This window comes from Hydra vulgaris, chromosome 11, assembly GCF_038396675.1.
Source record: "Hydra vulgaris chromosome 11, alternate assembly HydraT2T_AEP".
NCBI lineage: Eukaryota > Metazoa > Cnidaria > Hydrozoa > Anthoathecata > Hydridae > Hydra > Hydra vulgaris.
The window spans coordinates 48,550,001-48,567,970 of NC_088930.1; the positions used below are offsets into that span (position 1 = coordinate 48,550,001).

General features: G+C 26.4%; 1 protein-coding gene across 1 annotated transcript in view; it reads left to right on the top strand.

Moving 5' to 3' along the window:
- The window catches only part of LOC100211175 (uncharacterized), a 78,619-nt gene that overhangs the window by 27,539 nt on the left and 33,110 nt on the right, over positions 1 to 17,970 (top strand). Inside the window, exons 9-14 of the mRNA XM_065809069.1 lie at positions 1,573 to 1,757; positions 1,846 to 1,929; positions 2,939 to 3,235; positions 3,789 to 3,938; positions 11,281 to 11,520; positions 16,860 to 17,269. Coding sequence (XP_065665141.1) covers positions 1,573 to 1,757; positions 1,846 to 1,929; positions 2,939 to 3,235; positions 3,789 to 3,938; positions 11,281 to 11,520; positions 16,860 to 17,269 — 1,366 coding nt within the window. The remainder of the gene's footprint in view (positions 1 to 1,572; positions 1,758 to 1,845; positions 1,930 to 2,938; positions 3,236 to 3,788; positions 3,939 to 11,280; positions 11,521 to 16,859; positions 17,270 to 17,970) is intronic.

Genomic DNA, 17,970 nt, shown 5'->3' on the forward strand with positions numbered 1-17,970 from the left:
ATATAGTTAAAAACTAGTCAAAGGAGTGACACCTAAATAAAATAAACAAAAAATAAAATCGACAACTACAGTATTATTAAATAATACAAAACATAAATTAACATAGTTAAAGAAAAAAAAACAACGATGAAGTTATAAAATACACCTAATAATCTTAATAATACAGTTAAAATAATGTGATAATAATATGTAATAACACAATGTATAATAGCAATGATAGAGTTTACATAACAATAACAGTAATACAATAGAAAATAATAATAATAAAAATAACAAAGACAAGTATAATAATAACAATTTAAATCAAGCAATAATGACCGTTATAAAACCTCATCATCAGATACAAAAAAAATGTAACAAACCAAAAAACAACGTAACAAACGAAAAAACAACACAAAAAAAGCAACAAAAAGTATAAAGTGTTTATAATGAATAAACAATATTGAAATGAAAGAGAGTGAGAATGAGAGAAAAAAAGAAAATTAAAAAAATATCACACAATAAAATAGTATTAAAATAAGTATCGTTTCGTATAATATATACGATATATATACACAAACTAAAAAAAAAAATTACTACATTATGACACAACAGAACGCAAAAAAAAATAAATAAATAAAATAGAAAGAAACAAGAAAGGAATAATAAGAACAAACAATAACACAGTACAGCAAAGAATATTCCTTTTTTACAAATATAGTTTAATTATTTTTATATAAGTTATAAGTTTTTTTTTTCTTTCTTTGTCTACTTTTATTCACATACTTTTATTTTTTTTCTTTTTTATTTGATTTTTAGTTTTTTTTCTTATTTAGTTTTTTCCTTATTTCCTTAATACCTTTTTCATTTACTTTCTTCTCTATCAAGTTTTTTTCGTTTCCTTGTTTTTCTTTACCTCTCTTTTTCTTTTTTTGTATTTTTAATTGATTTAATTATTCAATTTCTTTTACATTATCATATTATTTTTCTCTTTTTAAAAACTTCATTTAAACCATTGAAAAAAAGTGCCTCCCTTTTGCGATGTCATTGCAACGGATGATATATATATATATATATACATACATACATACATACATACATACATACATACATACAACCCTCGGAATTAAGAAAAATTAGATCGGCAATATTTTGCCGACCTCAATCTTTTAGATCCAGAAAAATTTGTTCTCATGGCAACATTTGGATATTAGTTCACTTTTTTTGTTAATAGTTCTTTGGGATTTTTATACAATAAAATTATTAGTTTTTTGTACAAGCTTAATAGTCACTTTTTAGTTATGTTGTTGTAGGCAGGGCGCTTTTATATATATATATATATATATATATATATATATATATATATATATATATATATATAAAAGTTAAAACTTTTTTAAATATATATATAAAAGTTATATATATATATATATATATATATATATATATATATATATATATATATAGTTTTTATTTCTTCATACATTTATAGATAGCTCTTGTCTTTACCTTTATCATTATGGGAATACTCATTATGTTTTATGCAGACCCAAGTCTGCAATATAAATTGTTTATAATTTCATTAACTTTTAGAATTTCAGCAAGATCAATAATTTTCTCACAGCAAGATGTTCCTTTAGAAACTGTTATATGGCAGCATGACAAGCTTTATTGTGCAACAGTTTTTCGTTTGAATGACATAAGTTTGGATGAGGTTTTAAACAGGCTGTACGATGCTCGAATGCTTAAATTTACCTGGCTTACTTTAAAAAATATTGGTAAAAATTGTTAAATCTAACTTCTTTGCTTTAAACTTTTTTAGTAGAATAAACTAAAATGACATAATAAATATATTTTTTTATATAGAAATTGTTTTGAGATCAAATGCTGGAAATGTAACAGGAATTTTTTCAAGTGTCTTTGGAGACTATGTTTCTCCTAAGAGTAAAAGTATTTCAAAACTTAATTTTAATTCCATATTAACATATGTTTATAATTAATTTATGTTTAATGTTTAAATTTAGTTTAATTAGAAGTATATTTTTTACTAACCAGCATAGCACCATTTTTTTAAGACTGATGTTTAAAATTGTTTCCTACTTTGATTTTTGAATATTGTACCTTTTTGACTTAGTTCATAGATCTTTATTTGCACTTTTGATTGTTTTGAGGCTATAACTTTTAAAGTCAGTATATTGGTTTTGTAACTGGCTGGTGGTAAGGCGTTCTGAAATCTGTAGCCTCAAAGGTGCTGGTTCCATTAACAGGTATAAAACATTTGATTACAAACTGCCATATTGCTCATGAACACTGTTCATGTTTATGTTTCTTTTGTTCATTGTCAAAGCCATATTGTTACTTGTTGTTACAGAGATAGCTCATCATTTAAAGTGCCATTCTATCAATACCATGGTCTTCAGTTTCAGGTAAAAAAAGAAATAGTATTGTGTATATTGGCAAAATGACATTAAAAAAAAAAACTCCAATAATGCAAGTGCAAAAACAAGGAATCAAAAATGATGATGATGACTTGTTTTAAAGTGTTATTTTTTGTTTAACCAACTAAAATTTCTTCTGATTGTTAGTTTAACTATGCAATCTAATTTTTGTTTTTGTTTTAAAACAAGTTGTTCTAAACACATTTACTTTTTGTTTGTGTTTGAGTTTGCTTATATATTTCTTTCCAAGTTGTTTGTGTTCTTTTTAGTATTAGGAGTTATAATGTTTTTTGTTTTTTTATTATTTTTCTCCTTGGTTGTCTTCTCTAATTATTGATCATTTACCTCGTAATTTGTTGCAGGTGTTGTCAGTAACTTGTTGCAGGTGTTGTCTGCATGCAACTTGTTGCATGGTTGTCTGGAGCCATCTTAAAAACAGATTTCTGTGTGTATATAAAATGTGTGTGCGTTTAAAATATTTTAAGTGTTTTTACTTTAAATGCATTTATTCTTATATTTAGGCGTTGTTGTTGTTCATGGACAATTATCTGTTAATCTAAAAACAACATGTCTTGATGATCCAATCTGCAATTTCATTAAAAATCATATTGCTCATCATCTAAATATTGAAATAACAGGCAATGCTCTTAAGAACTCTTACTCTTTCAAGTGTCTTTTAAAAAATGTTACAAAGATGTTCGGTGATGTTTGGATATTAAATTCAATAGAACTGAATATATTTGGAACTAATGAAAAGGATTCAAGAGTCCAGCTTATTGGAAAAATTGTACATAAAGAAACAAAACATGTTGGAGAGGGTAAGTATATTTGAAGTTGTTTAACATAAGGGGCTGTTCAAATAATATGTGATGAGTTAGAAATTTTGATTTTTTCATGTTAGACCTTGCTATTGTGGACAAAATTATTTTCCTCATTAATAAGTTTAAAAAGATGCTTGCAAAGTTGCATCATTTATTTCCAGTCATTTACTAGGAATCAAGAAACTATTAAAGAAAAAAAATTTGGGATGAAACAGGTAGCTGCAGCAATAATTACAGCAGCTTTGGTCATTATATTTTGCTGAATATCTTTAAGTTTGCAATAAGCTATTTAATTACACTTTGATAAGAATTTAAATTAAAAATGTTTTTCTTACTTTACACTTTAACTAATCCCTCCCCTTTCCCTCTTCTATATGATATTTGGTGACACTTTTCAATATCCCTCCTTTCCCATGACTGTCATGTATTATTTTAGTTGCCCCTAAACTGTAAAAAGTATACAAAAAAGTGAGTGAAATTTTTTATAACAATATATGAAATTTGGTTACTTTTTCAGTTTTTTTTTTTATTTTTTATTATTTTTTCATAGTGTTTATTGGAGAAGATGATTTACTAGGAAAGACAGTATTAAAAATAACTTTTGATAAACAATGGAAAAACTTTCTTGGTTATTCTATGCTAACGATAAACTCTATGAGAGCAAGCATATATATCACAGATAAACCAGTGGAAACTTTAGGTTACTTATTTTTTCATTTTATATATGCATATAAATACACGCATACAGACATGTGCACTAGACCATTTCAAAATTGTATATAAAAAATAAATTTTTGAACTTTATTTGGGCTACCCTTTGATTTGATGTGGTTTGTGGTCAGAAAAATTAGTTCAAAATTGCAAACTTAAATAATGTGTTTTAGGGACAGCTCAATTAACTTTACTTTTTAACAGGTCCCTATTATTTTGAAAAAAAAAGTTTTTTCAAAAGTATGTCATGTTGGGTCTTAAAAAGAGTGAAATTATATAAAAATTTCAAAAAAAAAAGATAATTTCATATTACAATTATTATTTTAGATTTAATTGCACAAAAATTATGGTTTTTTAACTAGAAATAAAAAAAGTACATTTTTACAAGTTTTTAATAAAAATAAAAATTTTTTAATTTGTTTTTTATAAAACAATTATTATTTTTGAAATTTATATATTATTTTGCTTCTTTTGAATACCAGGTTGACCTACTTTTAAGGAACTTTTTTTTTTTAATTTTAGGACCCCATTGGAAAGTAAACTTAATTGAGCTGTTACTAAATATTGGAATAGTGCTTTGAAACTTTAATGATTTACTTTTTTTCATCAATTAACAACATTTAAACATCTAGCCACTTAATTATTAAAAAAGATTTTTTTTGAACTGGTCTAACGTGCACTTTAATTTTAAAAAAAAAGAAGAAAAAAAAAAAACAAAGAATAATTAAAGAAAAGATTGCTGCACAATGCCAATTTCTTAGTTGATGTAGCAAACACTACTTCGTGGTAGCAGGCTATAATAATCGATGTATGTACTGAAGCTCCCACAACTTTCTGTTTTCGATTTTAGTAAAAGAATAGAGATGAGTTATAGAATAGTCATTAGAATTTTGCTGGGATTTCTTTACTTAAAAAGGACTAACACAGGGGTAGTAAAATCTATTATTCAAAATAATGCTTAGATATAAAATATAACTTATTTAAATATTTTTGTAAAAAAGAAAAGAGATACAACCTTACAATGGATGACAGAGTCTTACCATGCTTAGCAGCTAGAGTTGGTCCAACAATATTTGCAATGCTTTTTTGGATTTTATCTAAAAGAAAGGCGGCCTCATTAAAAAAACAAGCTAAATTATGACAACAGTGTTTCATTTAACAACAAATAAGAGGTTGATAGAAGTAGAGAGTAGAAGGGTAGAGACTTTAAATAGAAAGAGTATTGAATCATGAGTAAAAAAATGACAACCACGATAAAGAGAGGCTAAAGGAGATAAAGAGATAAAAGGAGATAAAAGAGATAAAAGGAGATAAAAGAGATAAAAGGAGATAAAAGAGATAAAAGGAGATAAAAGAGTAAGATAATAAGAAGCACAATAACAAAAAGCAACCTTAGCAGATGCTAACTTTGCACTAGCTTGTATATAAATTTTTTATGAGAGGTCAGTTGTAGTGTTGTTAATCATTAACTAGTGCTTTTGGTGCGCATTGTAAAGCTCATTTATGGAGCCCTTTGTTATGACTTTTTGTTAATTAGCAACACTGAGGCAACTACACAGCAACAGGATGCCATGCTGTATTAACCGTATCATGCTGTGTCAATTTATCTTTTACTTTAAACATGGCTAAAGCACTTGAAAATATTAAACATGCAAAGCCATCACCACCACCTGTTTTAATCTATCTTTTACAAATTGTTATGGTCTTCGAATAAACTTTTGCATTGTTAAATCTTACCTCATGCAAAATTTAGCAAACTTACTTTCTCTTTGAGAGATTAATTTAAATTCATTTGTTTTATCTTCAGATCTTAGTGTTGATGGCTTTGCTAAAGCTTTTGATAAGGTTAGTCACAGGCTTCTAATTGTCAAATTATGCCCATATGGCTTTCACGCAAGTACCTGTGGATGGATAGAAGCCATCTTAACTGGCCGGAGTCAAAGAGTTGTACAATATGAGTACTTCTCTGATTGGTTGGATGTCCTCATTGGAGTTTCACAAGGTTCTGTACTGGAGCCTATTCTCTTTGTGATCTTTATTAATGACATGCTATGCCTCACATTTGCAAGCTGTTTGCTAGCGATGCTAAACTAATAGCGGTTATAAAGAACACCTCCGACTATACAACTCTCCAAAATGATATTAACCAACTTGTCATATGGGCCTATACCTGTAGCATGAGTTTTTACATAGACTAGTGCAAAGCTATGTTCTTTAACAAAATAATTAACAACGGATTTTGTTGATGACCTACCGGGTTTGCACATAATCTTCACCATGACCGACCTCCTTGGCAACAACTACAATCCTGGCAAGACCAGCTCTAAGCGCGACTTCAGCATCATTGTCAACAACCAACTGAAGTAGCAGGATTAAGTTGCACACTGTCGCCAAAGCTAACATAGCGCTAGGTAAAATAAAAAGAACCTTCCACTATTGGGATATTAATATCCTTTATACAATTTATGCACAGCTACATCTTGAGTTATTATCGTTGAGAGATTGATGCTCTTGTAGCAGTTTAAGAAAGAGCCACTAAATTGGTGCCTTATCTCAGGCCTTTAATGTATTGTTAAAGACTTTCAACCGATGATGCAGATGATGCAAAACAACAATATGATGAATTTATTAGTGCAGAAGGTGTTCAATTTAATGAAAAGTTTGAGTCTTTTAACAAGTTTACTGATTCTGTTGATAAATTTCTTGCTGTCTATTTACACAAAACTCTGAAGTATTGAGTATTGTGAAAAGTCTGTGCTATCATTTTTGTGTTATCTCATGGCCAAGCTGCAATAGAATGAGAATTCAGTGTCAACAATCAGTTGTTGGTTGAAAATTTGCAAGAGAAATCTCTTATTTCTCAAAGAATAGTTTATGATCACATCAATTCTCATGACATTGTTATTCATCAGTATGAGCTCCCCAGCAATCTTTTAAAAAGTTGTCAGCTAGCATACAATCGTTGCAATGTAGTATTGAAAGAAAACAAGGATCAGTTAAAGGTAGATAAAGTAAGCAGAAAATGTCAACTGATTGATGGAGATATTTTAGTTATTAAAAAGCAGAAAGAAAGTGTTAGAAAGTGCATTGGAATTCTCAAATCTGATGCCGACAAGTTAAGCATTGAAGCGGAAGCAAAGAGAGACTTTACTGTCTTTGCTAAAGCAAATTCTTTTAGAAACAAAATTTTAGAAAAAGAACAAACAATTAAAGACCTTGATCTTTCACACACACACACACACACATATATATATATATATATATATATATATATATATATATATATATATATATATATATATATATATATATATATATATATATATATATATATATATATATATATATATATATATACATATATATATATATATATATATATATATATATATATTTTTTGTTATTCACCTCCTCAAGGCCAAGAAGGCCACTACAGATGAGGAGGCTACTTAATAGTGGTTATAACCCTCTCTCAACTCTATAACTCCGAAACACGAACCTCGATGAACAAGGCCGCTGTGCGGAGAAACAAGTTAAGCGCGGTACTACCAGGGACATGGTGGGGATCGAACTCGAAACCTCTCGCTTATGAAGCGAGCGCTTTACCACTACACCACTACCGCATATATATATATATACAAAATATATATACAATATAAATTTATATATGTATATATATATATATGTATATATATATATATATATATATATGTATATGTTTGTATGAGTTTAAACAAACTTTACATAAATATATGTATGTATATATGATTTATATTTAACACACAAACAATTATACTTATGTATATATGATTTATATGCGTATTCAAATATATATATTTAGTTTTAAGACAATATATTTTGCATTTACTGGTTTATTTTATTGTCGAGAAAAAATCAATATATCCTTGAATAACCCAAAATTTCCTTGAAATATCCTAGAAATGTCCTGGAATTTTAAATTTACTTACAGCTGGCCACCCTGTACTAGAAACCAGTGCCCCTCTAATTTGCCAACTGGCCTATGTGAAGGGTGCAATTAATTGTAAGTCATTTCTTAATAAAAAAAGATATGGTTGGTTGTCCTCTCCTTGAGCTTGTCTTAATTGTAGATAGAGGGCACAAATAAAGGGGACAGTAACTTTTTAGATACCTTCATTATGGTTTAAATGAAGGTCTTTAAATTAATTTAGATATTTAGATACTTATTATGTAAGTATTTAAATTAAATTCAAAATGAAATCATTATTTCTTTAAATTCTATTTTATTATAGGTAATCAGTAGTCTGTATGTGTATGTTTCATGTTAGATAAATAAATGCTTGATCTTTGTAAGTTGGTTACCCCCTTCCCCTTTTGATTGGTGATACCCCAAACCCTCTCCCCCTCCACCTTCCCTTATCGAGTGGGGGGGGGAGGGGGGAACCAGACCACCTACAGGCCACTAATTACCTATAATAAAATAGAATTTAAAAAAATGATGATTTCATTTTGAAATTATTTTAGATATTTACATGATAAGTATCTAAATATCTAAATTAATTTAAAGACCTTCATTTGAACCATAATGAAGGTCTCTATAAAGTCACTGCCCCCTTTATTTGTGCCCCTATCTACTATAAAGACAAGCTCAAGGAGAGGACAACCATATCTTTTTATTAAGAAATGACTTACAATTAATTGCGCCCTTCACAACGGCCATTTGGCAGATTAGAGGGGCACTGGTTTCTAGTAACATTTAACCATTGATAATTTAAAAATAGGGTTATTTAAAAATGCTGGCTTTTTTGGTGTGGATTTGACAAGTTTATAATGTTTGCATTTTTAGATAGTTGGGTCTTATATGCTGTAAATCTTAGATCAAAACAAAGTGTTAAAAAAATTTACTCAAAATAATCTCAAAATGGCTGAAAATTGGACTTTTTAGGCGAGTGGACATTTTGCTTTTAGATATATTTGAGTTCTAAACTGTAACAAGGTGACTATACTTTGCTCATTTATTGCAAACAGTACTAGCTAATCAGAAAACTTATCTGTAAAGACTTGTAGATGAAAAGAATAATGCTACAGTTAGTTTTATTTTGGCATATTTTAGCAATTTTAGGAATTTTTCCAAAGTTGAGGAGGTCATAATTTTTTTTTAATTTAACACAAGTTGATAAAAACCACTTTTTTAAAATTAGACTATCCAGAAAATAGTTCTAGAAAAAATGAGACACTTGTTGAAAGTGAGAAAAAAGTTATACAGCTCTAAAGTAGTCTGTTTTGACCATTTGTAAATTGAGGGGGGGGGGGCACTGTGTCATGTTTCTAAGGCTATAATTTCTGCACCGTTGTACTTGGAAGTCTGCAATTTCAAATTTAGCCTATCTACATAATGCACATAACAATATGTAAAAATCAGGAAAATCAGAGATGGTGACCCACAGGCCATGGGTTGAACTATAATGATTTTACTCATTATATATATATATATATATATATATATATATATATATATATATATATATATATATATATATATATATATATATATATATATATATATATATATATATATATATATATATATATATATATGTATATATATATATATATATTTATATATATATATATGTATATATATATGTATATATATATATATATATATATATATATATATATATATATATATATATATATATATATATATATATATATATATATATATATATATATATATATATATATATATAATGGGTCAAATCATTATATATCATCTCTGATTTTCATGATTTTTACATATTGTTATGTGCATTATGTAGATAGGTTAAATTTGAAATTTCAAACTTCCAAGTACAATGGTATATATATATATATATATATATATACGCACTCATATTTGAAAATAGAAATTTTTAATTTTCTAATAATAAAACAATAACAACAAAAGATTTCGGTTTGGTTTTTTTTTAATTTATTAGATAAATACATACAGAATACAAAATTTAAAAAAAGTTCAATAAAAAAAAATACAAATTCTAAGTAATAATTAGGTACAACTACATGGTATTAAAAAAAAAAGACAAAAAAAATTATTCATAAATTTAGACTCACAATACATTAGAAGGCGTAATTTATGAACCAATTAATATTTTGTGTATCTGCCTTTTGCTTTAATACAACTAAGAACTCTTCTTGGCATAGACTTAACAAGATTTTTGCACATTGCTTCTGGGACCCTATACCAGGTCTCCTTAAGGATGTCCTTCAGCTGGCCAAGTGTGGAAATTTGAACCTTTGCCAATTCATGGTCAATCCAAGCCCAAAATTTTTTCAATCGGGTTCAAATCAGGTGAGTACGGAGGCCATGGTATTGTCTTGATATTATTATTGTTGAACCATTCCTTTGTATAGTATGCAGAGTAGACTCCATTCTCAATTCTTTGTAACTAATTCATGGATTAGCTCTGACAGCTCTAAAAAGGGCACTATTGTCCTTTTTGGTGGTTGACAAGGGTCTACCTGGCCTCGTTTTCTTGTTGGCACTACCAGTGTGAAGAAAGTTTTGCTTCGTTGTCTGAACGCATTTCTCAGAAACTCCAATTAACCTGGCGATTTCTCTATTACTTTTGGTTCCTTCTTTGATGTGAGCAATAATTTGCAAACTAACTTAACTTTTGTTTATTTATTAAATAATGATTAACTAATTCCAGGTAAGTCATATTTATATAAGGTTTTTTGACAAAATCAATTAGTTTAGACATTTTAATGAGAAATATGGGGAAAAAACTACTAATTAACTATCAATTAACAAGATATAAGACTTTTTTGATTGTGTGTCTAAATTTATGAATAAAATAAAGTCAAGCTTATCAATTAACTTTTTTGTGTTAATTGGTATAGAATGAGTAATAAACATCCTGTAAAAAAAAATTAGAGTACTCTATGCCCATCTAATTCAGCAACAACTAAGTTCTATTTTTTTCATAAAAAATAGTTTATGGTTATTTATAGTAATAGAATTTAAAATTTAAATTGTTTTTTTCATGTGCCCCTTTGCCCCTCCCTCTCGAAGGCCCTATATATATGTATATATATATATAAGTTAAAAAAATAATAAAAGTTACTTCTTTTTCAAGACAAATGAAATCTCTTAGGAAAAAATAATTAAGTTATAACTTTTGTCCTTCCTGGAACCTCCTTTCTTTAATCACTTGTTGAAGTCTCTGAACACCTTGTAAAGCTTTGGCTTTATAAATCCATATTTTTATATAATCTTATATACCTTAATAACTATATTCTAGAAAAAATATTTATATTAATATTTTTATTATATTTTCATCTTATTTTAGATTTTTATGCAAGGATAGAGATTGGGAATACAAATAAATCAATTTTCATAAATAAAGCTGTGGTTACTTTGAGTCTTAAGTTTAAGAGTTCAGAAGATTCAGATGTTGTATATGCATTTCTTTATGGATTAACAATAGACAGCCTCTCTAATGCTTTTAAAAATAGTAAAGTTCATTTTCTAATGCAAGATACTGTTTTCAGTGATGAGCTTGTTTTAGCTTTTACTCAAAACAAAAAAGGTAAGAACTTTAAATTATAATTTGTTTTTATTTTGTTTTTAGAAAGCTAGAATTTGCATGCTGTTACAGTGTGAATCTGTACAGATAGTAACCTATTTAAAAATTCCTATTTGAACTATGAGAAACTTTTATAACTTGCTCTGATATTGTGTTGTACTTTCATTGTACTGATATTGTGTTGTACTCTCACTCAAATATCAGACAAGATTTTTTTCTGTAAATTTTTTATTAGTTTTTTTAATGGGCTTGAGCATTTGTCATTTTTTAAAATTCATTCGATCCTTTTAATTCTAATTTTTGTAGATTGACCTAGTTCACCAACATTTAAATATTTTTATTAAAATGTTACCTTCAAAATTATGTTTTATTTTTTTTATTTTTTATTTTTTTTACTATTCAAATTTGCTATTGTTTTTTACTTATTTATTATTGCTCTGTTTTTTTAAAAAACAATACACTAACATAATTTGCATATATATATATATATATATATATATATATATATATATATATATATATATATATATATATATATATATATATATATATATATATATATATATATATATATATATATATGTTGCATGCTTTTAAAGTGCATATATTATGCAAATATACATGTAAAGTGTGGACACAAAATATGTGTGAAAGTAGAAAAACAATTTAAAAAGGCACTCATTGAATTTTATTGGGTTATATTAATGTATTAAAACTAAGTATTAGTTTTAATACATTAATATAAGAAGATAAAATATTTCAAAGAGGTTTATTTATTCCCGTGGGTATCTAATAAATTTTTGAACTTTTGTTTTGGTGGTATACATAGGCTTGAAGTATGTCCAAAAAGTTTGGACATACCTGCAAATTGCTTGCCAAATAATAGCTCTTTTAACAAACTTATCATTTTTTGTGTATTAAAATCTGCTTTTTCTCTATATTTAGAATTATAATAGACAGCACCAAGAATTTGCTGATGATCTTACTTCATATAAGTTTCATCATCTTCAATAGTTCAGAAATTTTTAGAAATATAGTTGTCTTACAACTTTGTTCAGTGGATTCTTGCTTATTTTTGAATTTCAGAACAGTTAGGCACTTTTTGTGATTTGAAAGCTTGAAAAACATGATTATATCAAACTTTTACAACAAAACAATGAGAAAATTCTCATTTATTTTATATTTTTGTGCATTTCCTTAATGAGATGCTTGATTTATTCATAAAACTGTGAACCAGTTTTTAACTAGTTTTATATCTTGAAGAACCTCCTTTTCTCTATTACCAGATTTGCATTTGATTGATTTTGTTTAGGAAAATGTTAAACATCATGACTAACGATGTCGAAATGTATTTGCAACTTTTTTGCTACTGAATTGTAGTTAAATTCAGATTTTCTATATATAGTTTGTGCAAAATATTTTTTTAAATGTCTTCTTTTGTCATTTTTAAAACTTGTTTTATGTTAAATGAGAAAACTAAAATTTTTTTTTGAAATCATTACATGTTGTCATGAAATCATTATATGTTGCCAACAAAATATAAACACAAATCATTACATGTTGCCAACAAAATACAAACACAATGAAAAATATTACAAAAATAATACAACCACTGAAAAAAAATTAGATATTTACTCTTTAACATTTGTTTTGTGTACATGCTTTATATATTATGCAAATATACATGTATATATTATGCAAATATGCATGTCTTTATTATACAAATGCATTTCTAGAAATATTTTAAAATATTTTTGAAAGTTTTACTTGTTAAAAATTATTTATCTTTACTAAAGAGCCGATTCACTTATTGAAATAATTTCTATAAAATATAAAATAGAATAAATTTTTATAAAATATAAGTTTCTTATTTTTGAAATAATATAAGGTTTTTTTAAAATTTGACAAATATTATGCTTACTTTTTAGTTATATTCTATTTTTATTTAACGTTACTATTAAACATTTTAATTACTAATGTTAATGTTCTAGCATGCTTTTTAAATGAAGCATACATCCTGAAAATTGCATGCTTTAATTAAAAAAAAAATTACCAAAAGTAAAACTACGCAAATAAGTATCTAGAGTATCTATGTATCTATGGTGTGATCTAGTTATCTACAACATTTGTAAATGAGTTGCATCCAAGTTAATGAATTCAAGAGTTTGTAACTGAGTTGCATCTAAGTTAATGAATTCTGAATACAAGAAGAGCAGTACTAAAGTAAATGGTTGCAAAAATTCTTTACAACCTGTAAATTTAGGACTTCACACCCTATAAATTGATGATATCAACAAAACATCCCATAAAACCTTTTTCATTATAGGGCTAAATGTAGGTTAGAAATAATTTGCGTAAATAAAAGTAATATTGTAAACTATTGATAACATTCACTTTTCTCCTTTCAGATATAGCACATGCCTATATATTCCATGAATTGAGAGCTTATTTTATCAAAAAAAAAAAAATGCTTTTTTACAACAAAATATTGACAAATATAAAAAAGTAATTTACAAATACTTTAAAACTCTTTGCTTTTAATGTGTTGTAATTATTGAGGTCTTATTTGTTACAGAAGTTTAAAAATTATTGATATTTTAAAAGTATTTTAAAGTATCATGTTGTAATTAAATTAAATTTTAAACCACGCTAAAATTTATTTAAACTAATTTAACAAAAATTATTAATAGAATCTAAATTCTGTATTTAAATAAGTTTATATTTCTTTATAATTTGTTTCTTTAAACAATCTTATACTTAACATAATCTTTTATTTATTTATCATAATTTATTTATTTATTTTAATTTTTACACATTTTATAATTTTACGTATTTTTGATAAAGATTATAAGTAATTTAAAGTCATCACAAAATGACTAACCCCTCCCCCTCCTCCCTAAAGCGTCACGTAATTAATGAATGACTCTTATGTCATGATTTTAATGGATAACATTCTTGACATTTTTTGACTTGTTAATTTTTCCCCCAGAACTTATGAAATTTTAATACTTTTTTTTTACTTCACCAAAAGTTCGAAGCAAATCACAGTTTGATAATTTTGAGGAGTCAACAACACACTAGCACATCAACTTCACACAAACTCACCAATGTTAGGGTGATTCTAAATACAACTTGTTTTGAAAATGACTGCTGGCAAACCCTGAATATGTTGTATATAATAAAAAATGCTGGATTTAAATTTTTTTTTGAATAAAAACATTAAATAGGTCCCTAATATTATTAAAAAAAAAGTTTTTCAAAAGTATGTCATGTTGGGTCTCAAATGAAGCAAAATTATATAAAATTTCAAAAATAATATTCATTTTATAAAAACACATTGATAAAAAAAATTATAATAAAAAAATCTTGTTAAATTCCCTTTTTTTTGTTTTTAGTTAAAAAATGTAATTTTCTGTTCACTAAAATCTAAAATAAAAATTTAATTATAAAATGATTAATATTTTTGAAATTTCTTATATTATTTTGCTTCGTTTGAGACCCAACATGATTTGCTTTTGAAAAACTTATTTTTTAATAATATTAGGGACCTATTTCATGCTCGAGGGTCAGTTGCAACCCCTTAATATATTTCTTATTCAAAAATTTTTTAAATCCAGCATTATTTTATTATATACAACATATTCAGAGGTGCCATCAGTCATTTTCAAAAAAGTTGTTTTTAGAACCACCCTAACCAATATCAACATCACACTAACACACCAACATCAACATCACACCATCAAGACTGCATGCCATACATGATGTTCTCAATTTTAATGTCACAAGAAATGATCAATTAAATTAATTAAATATTTCTCTTGAACCTTTAAGAAGAAGTCAAGAAGAGCTTTGTCATTTTAATATATTTCTGGTGTGTTTTGTGCAAGTACAGTGATAAGTTGTTGCTTGACAGTAGATGTTTTTAATGTCTGGAGATAATAATTTGGCTTACTTCGGAACAGGACTGCAAAGCTTTGACTCATATATCTTATCAGTTAAGATAAGTGTGAAGCTCACTATCAAAAATGACCCACCACCATCCATTCTAAGCTTCACAATTGACTAATCACCTCCAAGACCATCACCACCAAGGATAGATAGGTGCATGATGCAATGCTTTGTAATATTTCGATTTATCAATTGATTCTTTGCTGTTTAATCTTTATAAATGAAAAGGAGATGCTTTTCCTTTCCTTTCAATTCCTCTATCATGCAAATTTAACAGTCACTAAAGATTGTAAAATGTGTTTTTAGTTTGTTGAAAACAGATTCAAAGTTGTAAAGTTGCTGAACTTGATGTGCATTACTTCCATTTAATTTGTCATTTTTAATGTGATACATATTTTTCTCAAGATATTTATCTTGAAAATTGATATCCTTTTCAACAAAAGTCAAGAATTTTTGGATGGTAATGTTTTGTCAATTTGCAATCAGTTTTATTTATACAGATGAGGCAAACAGAACTTCTGCAAACTTCACAAGTTTTATAACAGTTTAGTATTTTGTTTTAAAGTTTTTTTTTAAGAAAACAAATATGTGTGGGCCTGTTGATAATGACTTTGTTAAACAACCCTCTAGGAAGAACCATTAATTATTAAATATTCTTAGGTAGTTATTATCTCCTAAACTTTTATCCAAGAAAATATTTTACACCTCATTTTACACAAATCCAACTATACCAGTCAAAATCTTGTTTAAGTGAAACTTGAAAATTTCTCATTTATGGTAACTTTAAACCCACTTGAATTAGAATTTTAAAACCACTTGAAATAGACACCTACTGATATATATAATCAACTGTTGGTATTAAATCCTAAATATATCAGACGTGTCTTAAAAGAACTATCTGCAAATATAAGTGTCTACAATATCATGTATGGTGTGTTCTAGTTATCTACAACATTTGTAACTGAGTTGTACCTAAGTAAATGAATTTTAAGTACAAGAAGAATAGTATTAAATACTATGGCAGCTTAATCCATCATTTACTTTTGAGAGTACTTTTTTAGACAGACCTTTTATATGCTCTTTACACAAAATAAAGATTCAAAAACTGTTGAATAAATTTAAAGGCTACCAATAGTTAAAAATAAAAATAATAGCAATATCAGAAATATTATTTTGTACTTATTATCTATTATTTTTTCTTTCACATTTTTTTAAAGCGTTTTAATGATTAGTAAATTATAATTTTGAAGTTATTTTAAATATGTAATGTTTAAATTTGTAAATAATTTATTAATAAATTTTTTTTATTTCTATTTGAAGTAAATAAAGAAAATAATTCTTGTCGGGTAAAAAATTTATAAATAAATTGTTTAATAAAAATATATTTTTATAAGGAACAACTGTAAAAGAGCTTGGTAATTATAAGTTTTATCCAACATGTACTGGTATTTGGGGAATGAATACATTTATTGGTTATGTAACAGCTTGTGTAGACTTTAGTAATGGTTTAAAAATAACTTTCCAGCCAAAGAGTTTATCTTACTTTGATGAAAAGCTTATGTTTTTCAAAAGTTCTACTAATGATATAGAAGGCCCTGAGTTTTCTTTTGAAATTATGTCAAACTCCAACAAGAATGAGAAAAACTCTTATGTAAAAGGTTTTTTAAAAACAATTGGTTACCAAGGATACATACACAAAAGTTTAAACTCAGATGATTTGTCATTCCAATTCGCTGGATATCTTTTTAAAGAAGTTAAAATGAATGTAAACCTTTCAGCTTTATTTGGTGACAATCACATTAAGGTATACAAATTTTACATTTTTTTTCAATGTTTATTTATAAGTTTAACACAAATATATTTGATAATAATCTTGCAAAATTTATACGATTCGAGACAAGTATTTTTAAATATTTTATTTTTTATTTTTTAATGATGGTTTATGCACCGTTTTTAAAAATGATGGTGTATGCACCCTTTTTAAAAATGATGGTGTATGTTTTTAAAAATAAAAAACTTTAAAACTTTTGTGTAAAGATTTTAAGTATCTGAATTTGAATTTGTAAAAAAGTTTTTATTTATAAAACATTTATGTTTGATCTGATTAGCTAAAGTTTAAGGTTAAAACAAGAATAAAAAATGGTGACTGACAAAGACCATGTCTGTTGTGATTAACAGTATATGTCAAATTTGAACATTTTACAGGAGAGCATTCTGAAGTTTTTTAAATGAGCTTTTAAAGTCAAATAATGACATAGAGATGTAAAATTTACATTTTAATAGTAAAATTTGTAGATTTTTTTATCAAAACAAAAATTGTATTATTTATTATCAGATTGAATATTCATTAAAAAAGAAAAATCGTTTTTTGTTTGATTCTTAATGCCATGCACAGCAGATATGTGTTACATGACTTGAGGTTAAATGACAGCAACCGATTTTAAGTTAATTTTTCAAATACTTTTAATCATATTTAATATTTACTATTAAATATAGGGGAGATAA